This window comes from Cebidichthys violaceus, unplaced genomic scaffold (assembly GCF_023349555.1).
Source record: "Cebidichthys violaceus isolate CVI_PGR_0920_01 unplaced genomic scaffold, fCebVio1.0.p SCAF_28, whole genome shotgun sequence".
Taxonomy (NCBI): Eukaryota; Metazoa; Chordata; class Actinopteri; order Perciformes; family Stichaeidae; genus Cebidichthys; species Cebidichthys violaceus.
Window position 1 is genome coordinate 1,481,884 of NW_027176461.1, and position 12,448 is coordinate 1,494,331.

Here is a 12,448-nt window from a genome sequence, read left to right on the forward strand (position 1 = left end):
ATGGCAAATGTAGACAAACTCATTGAGCACATAGGAGACTTTGGGCCTTTTCAGAAGAAGATTGTTACACTTGGTTCAATTCCATTGATACTTTTTGCATTCACACTTGTCGGGGTTGTCTTCCTTGGGCACACTCCAAATCACTGGTGTTGGAGTCCTGGATCCGAGCTCCTCCAGGAGCAATGTGGCTGGACAGATTTGGAGGTGCGAGAAGTCACTGTTCCCCAGTCTGAACAGTCGGGATCCTTCAGCAGCTGTCAGAGGTTTGAAGTGGACTGGAGCAAAATCCAAAGCCAATGCAATGAACTTGATTGGCTGCTGGATCATAATGCAACCCAGCTGGAGTCTTGTGATGGCAGAGTGGTGTTTGATAAAAGCCACAGCACTATTGTTTCTGAGGTAGGTCTATTTCCTTTTTACCTACTAACATAAAGAGTGTTAGAAATATGAAATATGGGGGTTAATTTTATAATGTCAATAGATTTTTTTTCTTCTAATTAATTAAGATTAGATTTGTTTTTTGAAGAAATGTCTTTACGTTTTTTTTCCTCTTAGTTCTCATTGGTCTGTGAGAAATCCTGGCTCGCTGATTTGAATCAAGTTTTCCTGGCATGTGGATATTTCATTGGAGCTTTTGTCACTGGCTACTTAGCGGACAGGTTTGTTATGCACGGTTTAGTTTCAATAGGTCCCCCCTTTACAATTTCCACTGACCAGCATTTTAAATGTGTTTAAATAATACTAATACTGGTCTCTCCACAGGTTTGGCAGAAAGCCATGTTTCATTGCATCGATGGTTGGCCTTGGTATCTCAGGTATAGGGGTAATGCTGTCCCCATGGTACCCGCTGTTGCTCGTCTTTCGATTTCTACAAGGGTTTTGCGGAAAGGGAGCATGGACGGCCACCTATGTCCTTGGTATGTTTAAACATGGATCATTCTGGTGCACTTTGAGAGCAAAATAAGAGGCAACATCTATGCAGAACGTTGTGCTCTATAAACAATTTTGAGCTCTAGTAGTGTTGAAATGTAACTAAGTACATTTAGGCTATTTAAGTAGTATACTTAAATACAATTCTAAGGTACTTGGACTTTACTTGAGTATTTCCATCTTATGTAACATTATACTTCTAGTCCATTACATCTCAGAGGGAAATATTGTACTTTTACCTTCACTACTTTTACATATTATATATTTAATATTACTAGTTAGGTTACTTTGCTGATTAAGATTCTTAATACAAAATATGAATCAACGAATTAAATATAATATAATATAATGTAGCATTATGTAGTCTATATCATAAATATTAAGTATACAAAGTAGTTAAAATTATCTCTACCTTTACCAGCTGCAACAAGTGATAAACGCATTTATGTATCAATAAATATAATCCAAAGGCCTATTCTATATATTATTTAAAATGGGTCATTGGGCCCATTTTTATAATTATCTATATACATACATAGTGATATTGGGATTTTTTACCTCCCTAATGTTTGTATTGTCCCCTAATGTCCAGTATCAGCCGGGCTCTATAACTGACTCGTTGCCTTCACTGTACATTGACCAATCATGCTTACTGTTCACCCAAAGGCCCATTCTGAGCCAGGAAAAACCCTGTTATTCTATTCACTGATGTCATTCATACTGCCTGATTGTAACATCTTATAACCACCGTCTGTCATCTGTGTTATGGCAAATATATATATGGAAGAGGTTGGTCTGTCTGCTAAAATCTTTCTTTGTTACAGTGATAGAGTTTTTTGGATCAAACAACAGAAAGTTTGTGTCCATGGTGAGTCGGACGTTTTACTCCACCGGTATGGTCATCCTGCCAGGTCTGGCTTACTTCCTGTCCTCCTGGAGGACTCTGCAGCTGGTCATGAGTCTTCCCTGCATCCTGTTTATCTTATACCACTGGTATACTTACATTTACCTCAAATATGCCAGTAGTGCTGGGCGGTATGGCCAAAAAAAAGTTTCACAGTTTATCATATTTTTTTTTTTTGCATGGCTGGGCCTTAATATAGGTTTATGGTGGCTTGTTCTACATTCAGGAGTACATAGAATATAAAAAAAACATTTTAATATGTTTATACTGAAGGCTTTAATTACTCAACTTTTTGCTTGTCCCCGCAAAATCATACAATATACAAAGACATCTGAATGCATGAAACAATTCTTATTGTGCAAACTGCAGCATAGTAAAGAATACAGAAATAAAATAAAACGTATACGGAATGAATCGGTATAGCGTCATATGCCAGTTGTATTAATAGGCAGGTAGCTCTGATGATGATATCAAAAGCAACAGACGTGCGTTTGTTTTTAAAGGATTGTTCCTGAATCTCCACGTTGGCTGTTCTCACAAAAAAGAACTACAGAGGCCATGAAAGTTGCTGCGGAAATTGCAAAATGCAACGGGAGATCTTTACCACAAAATCTTCCGGAGGTACAACTGTTTGTCATCACTGTATATCCTGCTTAAATCTGTCTTCACCTTTGCCTTTGTCAATGCAAATGCAAATCTGGAAATCGAATTAACCGTTAAATACATTATTTTTCAGATATTTCTTCTGGAGGAAAAGAAAGTTGTAAATCCTGTATCAGTTATGGATTTGTATAGGACACCAAGAATAAGAAAAAACACACTAATCTTAACATATGCCTGGTAAGTTGGTTTGATAAGATACTTCCTGCTGCATGATACTCGTTCCTGGAGGATGTGCTGCTAATTCAAATTTTCTTAATATTCCTCTCATCCAGGTTTACAAGTACCATTGTGTTTCAAGGCCTGATCTTGCGGCTGGGGATCACAGGCAACAACGTCTTCTTGGATTTCTTTATCTCTGCTGTGGTGGAGCTTCCCACCGGCCTCATCTTCTACCTGCTAGTCGACAGAGTCGGTCGGCGCTACCTCATGTCCATCGCCAACTTAACCGGTGGCATCGCCTGCCTCGTAATCCCCTTCATCTCCACGGGTAGGTAAAGCTGAAGGTGCAGGTGCCATCAGGTGAGAGAAATGTAAATGGGTTGTGATCATTTCTGATCCATCATAGGTAAAATAGTTATTGGTTGGTGAAGTGACCATGCGTCTACTTGGATTTTGTCTTCCCTACAGATTTATCTTGGTTGAAAAAGTCGATTGCGATCCTTGGGAGGCTTGCTGTTGCCATTGGATTTGAGACCTTAAACTTTGCAAACACTGAGATGTATCCGACATCTCTGAGGTGCGAATCCAATGATCAATATCTGCCTGCTAAAAGGAAAAGAAATTCTGAACGTCCTACCTGATTGTGGTTTGATTTGCGTTTCAATTTCTCACAGAAATCTGGGTGTGTCCGTGTGCTCATCAGCTAGCGACTTCGGAGCAATTGTGGCCCCATTTCTGCTCTACAGACTGGCCAGTATCTGGCAGGATCTGCCTCTTTTACTTTACGGTAAATTTCAGTATACTTGCAACCATGTTCTTTCAATACTCTTAGCTCTCTCAAACAATACATAGGGAAAATTCAAACTTACCAAGATATATCCTTTTCAGTTCCATAGCAAAAAGTGCCTTACCTTTGTTCCAGGTGTGATGTCGGTGCTGTACAGCGGATTGGTGACATTGTTGCCAGAGATGAACGGAGTCGCCCTGCCAGAGACCATAGAGGATGTGGAGAATCTAAGAAGGTAAATGGATTATTTCAAAATCATGTTATTAGTGCAAAAACAACAAGAAGACAACAAATATAACACCCCATTTCTCAAAAAGGTTTGAATATGACAGAAAAGAGGTAAATACATCAAGCAGAAAAGTGTTATGACACAATAGGAAGGAGTCAAGAGAGGGGAGGGAAAGGGGAATATCTCTGAATCTGAGAAGAATATGCTTGTACATAGATTTACAATTGGACTGGTGCATTAGACAGGTTCATGCCTAATCCTTAATGTGTTTTTCTTGCGTATGTTTGTTTTCTGACAGAGGGAAAGACAAGTCCAAGGATGCAGAGGGCTTCATTATATGATTGAAGACCTGGAACATTACTTTTTTGTACATATTTTCAAATAAATATACAAATCCTGTGAAACGAACTGATTCTACTAACAAGTAGGATGTCCTGAACCGATCCTTAGCATCAGTATCATTAGCAGAAAAGTCCAAAAGTATTGAGAAAGATTTTTTTAGGCGAACCTGAGGTCTGACATCAACTGCAACAACACACCATGCACATGTTTCCAAAACTTAAATGACATGCACATATCAACTCAGAGCAACCCTGCATACTTCACAAGGATGTTCATTGTAGTATGTAGCGCTACAGCAGCATGCTAAATTGAAATGGCCATAACTATTGTTACTCATCCTCCAGAAATCATGGCCACATCAATCAATTTAATGCAGATTCAGATGCTGTTTTTAAAATGTCTAACTGTCTTTCTTCTGTAAGATTTCTCAACCGTTTTTCTTTTATAAAACATATAAAATGTTTTTCTTTTATAACTAAATGTTGAAGATTATGTAACTTTGACACAGCACTCTCGGAGTTCTTTCAACTTCATGATGCAAATAAAAAGAATAAAGTGGATGGGCTGTAGCCCAACATCCAGACAACAATACCCTTGATTGTTAAGATCTTTAAATGGTATACTGTATATCTAATTGAGGGTTGGTTTTGGTCAGGCTTTTGTTCCATTGTATGTTCACCCAGAAAGCATCACAGCAACCAACAAAAGCTGCCCTACATTCATAGGACTGACTGAATGGGAAGACATGTAGCCATAAATTGTGTTGAAAATCACTGGTATGCATGAGAAGTTGGATTACCTCAAGCGTAAATATCTGTGTTGCTGAGGATGGAAATCTCTCATGGTGTCAGCATCGCATGATGACTTCTGCAGCATGGTTAAAATATACTATAATAAAATACATGCAAAAAGTTGTGCAAGTAAGCCCTCTTGAGAAATCAAAACATGCACTTTTTGCTCATGGAAACGATATGATGAAGATTAAAAAGAAAATGACAGATTTAATTTAGTTGTGGACTATAGAGATGGGAATCATTTGGGACGGATTATGATTAGAAAAACTGTTTGCCTCACATAACGGAGATCCACTGACCCGTTAAATGAGGCAAGAGGGGTGTGGGGGGCTTGGAGAGGGGATGTGGATGTGGGGACGAAGCAGGCAATTATGTGTGAGAACTCACTGCGCAGTACAATGAGTTTATAACTAATGGGGAATAAATTGAAGAAGGGGTGGGGTCCTAATAGATACAATACCCAAGACAGATACAAACTTTCCTGTCACAGAATCTTCCTCTCTGTCTTTTTCTGGAGAAACTCTACAGCAGCCAGTCGGGTAGAAACTTTGAGGTTAATTGGTGAAAAATGCCGGAGGAGGCCGAACGGGAGAAATTAGCCGAAGTCATCAGACATTGGAACAACAACAGACTGGACTTGTTTGAAATAAGTCAACCTGATGAGGTGAGTCGCCTGCAGACATCAGACAGGGTTCATACGCCATACAAATTATCTGTTTACCTTTATATTAACCTTAATCTCTGTTAAAAATGTCAATTCCACAGATTTAGATGTAGCTTAAAGGCCTTTTACGTACCAGGTTTTTGACAAATTAACAACACAAAAATATGAAATACTTGCCTGTGAATATTTTGCATCAAAACTATTCATACAGGCCGCAGTGTCTGAGGCAAATTGTTGTATAGTCAAAACCACTGTTGGCTATTTTAGTGCGAATTTTCGGGTGGGAAATAATTATGCTGTGTATATGTCTAGGGCTTTTATTGTGAAAGGTAAGAACGTAAGAAGTTGATCTGGTATGCGCTGCTTTGGCAAAGTTGAAAGGAGTAAAGTTTGCTATCTTGGAACGGAGCACAGAGCCTCCTTGTTGTTGTACACTATAGTGTATCATTTGAATAAGTCCTCTACAGTTCTGCACAACATGAAGGGTCAATTACAGGGCGACATTATGTTCCCTTCCTACCTCCACCACTATCCTGACACGTAAATACAGAAATCTACTGATGCAGCGATTAGTCGATAATGAAGATATTAGTTAGAGGTTAGTTGCTGCCCTACAGAAATCAACTCACGGCACTGTGGACAGCGTTTAAGGTGTGTAACTGAGAGTAGTAATAGAAATACTACTACTTTGAATACTAGGAAGCTATTAGTTAACGGTCTTGACTTAAGTGTTTGGTGCAAGTTACATATTCCTTACCACTTTGATCTGCATTCCTGTTTTTAGGTCTTTTAGGGACTTCTTGAAAGCTTAATAAATTCCTAAATTCAAAGCAGTATTTTATAAAAAGGGACGATTGGACTTTTCATTGTAAAAGCCTATTCAGAGATATGGTCTCACCACACTTTATGAGAGGGAGAAATGAAAGGAGCAGAAAACACTGGGCTCAGTTAAAAACTCAACCTGTTTTCTGGCAGAACTTGGAGTTTCATGGAGTGATGCGCTTCTACTTTGAGGATCGTGCTGGAGGAAATGTGGCCACTAAGTGCCTGCGAGTCTGCAGCAACTCTTCAACTCAAGAGGCGATTGAAACTCTTTCAGAGAAGTTCAGGCCTGACATGAAAATGCTGACTACTACTTATTCCCTGTATGAGATCCACGCAAATAAAGGTAATCACTCGACTCATACTGTATATTCTTAATGAATTAATTAAATCGACAACAACTTTGATAATCAATTAATCGTTTCAAGTTATTTTTCAACCAAATGTGCTGCTTCTATCCTCTTCAATATGAAGATGTCATGCTTTACTGTGTTATTTGTTATTAACAAATTCAATATTTGGGGGCTTTTGAACTACACCTAAAGTATTCTTAAGATGACTTGATATAGAAAAGACTTGTTAGTCACATCTTTAGTTGGTGGTGTTGGAAGTCCAGTTGATTTAAGAACATGCTCTGACCGTTTTCTTTTTGTTTTGCATGTTGAATAAGAACGTAAACTGGATCCGGACGAGAGACCTTTGGTTGTACAATTAAACTGGAACACAGACAACAGAGAAGGACGTTTTGTGCTGAAGAAAGACAAGGAGAGTTTGGAGGTACCACTCAAACCATTAACTCAGCCTGCAGTTTCCCTCTCTCTTCACATAATCTCACAGCTATGTTATTATACTTAATGTGTGTTACAAAGGAAAACTGTCACGAGAAGGAAAAGGGAGGCGTGATCCAAAGCTTCAAGAGGACACTGTCAAGAAAAGAAAAAAAGAAAGAAAAGAACAAAACTAAAGCAACGGACAGGATTTCAGTTGATGAGAATTGGTAAAATGTTCAATGTTCACAATCACTTTATTATTGTCCAGACGGTTTGCTTCAGGCCGGCCTAATGGTCAAAATAAAATCTACTCTTTTCAAATAAATATCAAGGTCAACTGAAAAGCTACTAAACAACAACAGCATTCGTGTGTCTGGCCATGAGAAGAAAAAGAGCTGCACAGGAAACAAAAAGCAACAGAGGCAGGCTGCCGCGGGTAAGTCATCTGCAAATTATAGAAAAATAGAAATGATGACCAGTGGAGTCTCATGAATTAGACCATGTACTTCCCATTCAGTCAGTATATTTAACTTCCAATCAATATGAACTGTATTATATGATATAAACAGGGTGGCTGATGACTTCTGTTTGCTACAACACAGGAGGAAAGCACACAGAAAATCCAGATTTTTCAGATCAACCCGGATTACCAATTGGAATTAAATTCTGTGACAGCTGTGAGTAAGAAACAAGAAAAGCTTTTCTTCCAGTGTTGTTTCGATACTTGTCATAATGTCCTCCTGCCCCCTGCTGGCGTCTTTTACATTTCAGCCGAGGAAGCCTTCCTATCCGCAGTCATAAATTACACCAACAGCTCCACAGTTCATTTCAAGCTCTCCCCTGCATACATCCTCTATGCTGTGGGACGCTTTGCTCTGCAACGACCTTACAGGCGAGGCACATTCCTCTGTGGTCACAGTGTTACTTCGACTGCCAGCAAAATGGTGGCCATGACATCGAAGGTCATCCAGGCAAGCACAAGAAACCTCATTAAATAAAATATATAATCTATTAAGCAAACATTCTGTTTCTGTGAGTTTACATGACACTGCTGCTATATTTGCCCTGCAGAGGCAGCAGGCCATCGGCGGTGCTCTCGCCTTCTGGATGGCCAACTCCTCTGAGTTGCTGAACTTCCTCAAGCACGACAAAGACCTCAGCTCGCTAACACGGCAAAGTCAGCTGGATCTGTCCCGCCTGGTGCACGAAGCTTACAGGTACAGACGACGAGACCTGACCAAAGAGATTCAGAGATTGTGAATCCAAGCAGAGTCACTGCACTACAAACATGTCTTCAAAAGTGCAGCTAAAATCACATCTACCCAGTCGTCTTTGACCTCTTAGAAACACTACAAATCTTTAGCCACCAAAACAAACCCCTTTAAAATAGGTTCTTATCCACTGCAAAGCAACCCTGAACTCCCAAATCCCAACCATACAGATACAAGAACGACTTCAACACTGTGTTACTTCCACATGCATTTCTTCTTTCTATTATGTCTGTAAATATTGTCTGTGGACAATGTCTTATCCGATAATTCCCTTTTTGCAGATATATCAGATATGTGTTTATAAGATATGCAACAACAGAACAAACTATTAACAAATCCAATGAATAGAAATACGCAGCTTTTTGGCTAAAGGCATCCAACCGTAAATTTGTTTGTGTGTGTTTTATTCCCCTAAGTTGCCTGCTACAGTGTCTTCAGAATGAGTTAAGGAAGCACTTGCCAACTTTTTTGATTGATCCTGAGCAACATGGCGCACTGCCAGCTGGAATAGGTAAATGTTTCTTTATTAGTACAGTAATAATTATCTGACTGAGTTCACCACTTAATTTAAGACTCTTGGAAGAGCGGATGTTGCCTCCCTGTTCACATACTGTAAACGTTTTGTCTTGCCTGTTGCAGAGATGGTGCTGAACACGTTGATGAACACCATGTCTCTTCTACGGCGCTGTCGGGTCAACCCTGCCCTCACCATCCAGCTCTTCTCCCAACTCTTTCATTTCATCAGTGTCTGGCTCTTCAACCAGCTCATGATTCCAGAGGCCAACACTCCAGGCCTGCGCTCCCACTACTGGGGAGCCGCTCTCCGCCAGAGGCTCATGGCCATCGAAGCCTGGGCGGAGAGGCAGGGCCTGGAGCTGGCTGCGGACTGCCACCTCGGACACATCATCCAGGTCAGTCCCTTCCTGCACTACATGTCCAAATCAAATTTAAAAAAGCAAAGAATGGGCTTTTATGAAATATGGAACTAGTGTCTTCTACCACCAATTTTCTAGAAGTTTCTACCTCAAAACTGAATTAAATTACCATTTTGACTATATGTATAATGTGAGCTTCTTTAGAAGATAATATATTTCTGATCTTGTTTATGGTTTGCAGTTTTTATCTCAGCTTTTATTTACGTATCAGTGGACATATTTCAGTCAGTACAAGCTGTTAAAATAGCCTGGCTGTTTCTAGGCAACCATGCTCCTGACCATGAACAAGTACTCGATGCAAGACGTGAAGGCCGTCCAGAATACCTGTTTCAAGATGAACTCACTGCAGCTGCAGACGTTGCTATCCGGCTACCTCTATGCAACCAATGAACCTCGCATTCCAACTGTGAGTGCTTTTCATCCGTTCTTCCACGCCTCTGTTGTTCTTGAAACTACTACTGTGGTGCTGCTTTTTGGGTAAAATCCTGTCTGACAAATAGCCTGTCGAAATGTAAGCACTACTATTAATCAGAGCATATAGGATTATGGTTTGCATTGAAGCAGGAACAAGCCTCAACTACAGAACAGGAGCTCAGCAGTATAGATTTAAAAATATGAATAATTAACTATGATGAATAGGATCATGAATTATAGATGACTAATAGTAAAGTGAGTTGTCACATAAACCCATTACCTTTGAGTGAAATATTTCTCTTATATTTTGCATGATATGAGGTGTGTGTGTGTGTGTGTGTGTGTGTGTGTGTGTGTGTGTGTGTGTGTGTGAGACTACCTACTCTGTGTGACAAAAGACATGTTGAGTTTCCCATTAAGTCAATATTACAGGGAATTAATTTTGTCAATGGGCTGTGTGCAAAACCACAGCCTTACAATACTGCCCTCTAGTAGAGCCTGGGTTTACCATCCGAAACTACAGCAACAACTGAGTAGGACAAATGCCTCAAAACCAACTCAGCCCATAACATATACTCAAAGAAACATCATATTTCATCACTATGAATTCCATCAGCATGAAAGCTCCATTGTGCACATGCTAAAATGAGTCCCCACTGTGTGCCTCTCATGTAGAGTCTCTTATATTGACTTAATTGTACTAAACTTCAATAGTGAACAAACACAATAATGCATTTGTATGTTTCTTGAGTCGTACAAAACAAGCAAGGAGAAAGCCAATTCATTTCCAGCTACCATCTTTGTTTGATTCAGGAAATAGTTGTAACTTGGGAAATATACAAATAAATACAATCCAAAATTAAAACTATTTGTATGCACTTAACAACTACCTTAATTGGACAAGTCTCTGAGTAATACCTTCAAAACAGTGTTACTCATGCTCATGCTAAAGATAATTAAGCTAATGTTATAGCATGGATGAATAAAAAGACACTCTTTTGGTTTGTGTCAAACAACCAAAACGAAAATGAGCTCAGCCGCAGCAAGAAATTGATTCGCATGTGATATCAATGCAAATACTAGGTGCAAATAGTAACTTTAGCATAAAAGCATAAAGCAGCCAGCAAGGTGGGTGCAACAGAAACGACATTATCAACCAAAACAATAACTAACTGATATTAGCAGCAAGCTGCACATACTTAGCTTTCTGAAGTAAAACGGAAGACAGGTTGTCGACATCAGGACAGGAAACTCCAGACTCCTCTTTTGTGGTGGGCGGGGCATTGTCGACGTGAATAAAGATAAACTAGCTGCGAGTTTAGCCTCCTAGCAAGTTGTGTAAAAGCTAAGTTGAACCCCTAAAAATATTTAAAGCAATGGGCTATTAAACTTTACTTTTAAGAGAACTGCTGCAACAACAACTAGAGTACAGATACTGCTTCTGTTACAATATCACTACTACTAATGTTCCTTACTGCTACTACAAGCAAACTTCTACTTCCAGTTGATGACAGGAAGTATTTAATATGTCAATACACTCCAGAAATACTTAATAACAAGTCTAAAAGTATCAACACATTTTATTTTAAGTATCAAAAGCAAAAGTACTTAATATGCAGCAGAATGTCATTATTATTATTATTATTATTATTATTATTATTATTATTATTATTATATATTATTGGCTATAAGCTGATTCATTTCTATGTATGTTCTATGTATATTAATAATATTTAGTGGTGGAGCTTTTGGCTACATTATACTCTTGGTTAGTCTCAGCAGTAACAAAGTTTTATATTCTATAAAATTATCATAAGTTTTGTAAGTTAAATCTTTAAATTAATAGCTGAGTTCAAGTGAATTAATGGAAAGTAATTGTACTGAAGTAGGAGTGTAAAGTATCACAAGTGAAACTAGGCAAGCACAGTAAAAGTACCTCAAAACTTTACTAGTACAGTCCTTGAGAGAAAGTCTGTGTACTTTCCACCAGACTTTTACTACACTACACAACATTAATACTGAAACTTTTACTTCAACTGGTACCACTGCAATATTAGGGACAATATTAGTGCAAGATTACTTTAATGTTGTACTTTTCCACCTCTCCAGGGAGGTCAGCATCATCTGCAGGAAGGTCTTCAGTATTCTGCTCAGGGTCACAGCAGGCAGATTGGATGTAGCTTCCCTGAAGCCTTGTCACAGAATGACAAATGCCAATCCATACACTAGAACGACCTTTTCCTGAAATATTTCCGCCGTCTGATCCACGTGTCATCCTCGCTGCAGGATTTGATCGATGCCGTAGTGACGGCTGCGAAGGCCTCAGCAGATAACCTGATTCGGAGCGAAGGACGGGACGTCCAGCTGGAAGAGAGCCTCGACCTACATCTGCCCTTCCTGCTGCCGGAGGGAGGATACTCCTGTGACACTGTGAGAGGAATCCCGCTGGGGTTTAGGGAATTTTTGGAGCCAATTTGCCGTAAAGGTTTGGGATTCTGAATAGTCTGTCATATTTGCAAAATGTGAAAATATTGTAGAATACCAGGAATAGCGTGTATCTTAGATAAACACACTTAAAATCGGTTCTTTCTCTTCCAGGTCTCTGCTCTCTGACATCCCAGCCAAACTCTAAAGGTGACTGGACCGTATACTTCAGTGAACCAACTTCCTCTGCAGAGAGCACATGTTTGGTAAGCAAAAACGTATAATTTAATTTGAACATCAAATTAAGCATTTTTGGAGGATACATGTAATTTATTTGAAT

At 39.3% G+C, this 12,448-nt stretch overlaps 2 protein-coding genes and 1 long non-coding RNA gene across 3 annotated transcripts in view; 2 read left to right on the forward strand and 1 right to left on the reverse strand.

Annotated features, from left to right (window-relative positions):
- Positions 1–4,057, forward strand: slc22a3 (solute carrier family 22 member 3). Its single transcript, XM_068721614.1, has 11 exons — positions 1–399; positions 556–659; positions 763–917; positions 1,755–1,923; positions 2,338–2,476; positions 2,586–2,674; positions 2,770–2,984; positions 3,125–3,233; positions 3,331–3,443; positions 3,579–3,678; positions 3,971–4,057. The coding sequence occupies exons 1-11, from the start codon at positions 1–3 to the stop codon at positions 4,011–4,013; spliced, it is 1,635 nt and encodes a 544-aa protein (XP_068577715.1). The 3' UTR covers positions 4,014–4,057.
- Positions 2,905–10,957, reverse strand: LOC137880310 (uncharacterized). The gene is made up of 3 exons (XR_011103805.1): positions 10,884–10,957; positions 3,568–3,670; positions 2,905–2,994 (listed from the first exon to the last, which is right to left on the reverse strand). It is a non-coding gene; the product is annotated as an uncharacterized lncRNA (long non-coding RNA).
- The window catches only part of LOC137880305 (afadin), a 10,685-nt gene continuing 4,690 nt past the window's right edge, over positions 6,454–12,448 (forward strand). The window contains exons 1-12 of the mRNA XM_068721613.1: positions 6,454–6,640; positions 6,965–7,071; positions 7,164–7,291; positions 7,397–7,500; positions 7,667–7,741; positions 7,836–8,035; positions 8,136–8,281; positions 8,752–8,846; positions 8,975–9,246; positions 9,533–9,676; positions 11,971–12,169; positions 12,283–12,374. Coding sequence (XP_068577714.1) covers positions 6,469–6,640; positions 6,965–7,071; positions 7,164–7,291; positions 7,397–7,500; positions 7,667–7,741; positions 7,836–8,035; positions 8,136–8,281; positions 8,752–8,846; positions 8,975–9,246; positions 9,533–9,676; positions 11,971–12,169; positions 12,283–12,374 — 1,734 coding nt within the window. The 5' untranslated portion in view covers positions 6,454–6,468. The remainder of the gene's footprint in view (positions 6,641–6,964; positions 7,072–7,163; positions 7,292–7,396; positions 7,501–7,666; positions 7,742–7,835; positions 8,036–8,135; positions 8,282–8,751; positions 8,847–8,974; positions 9,247–9,532; positions 9,677–11,970; positions 12,170–12,282; positions 12,375–12,448) is intronic.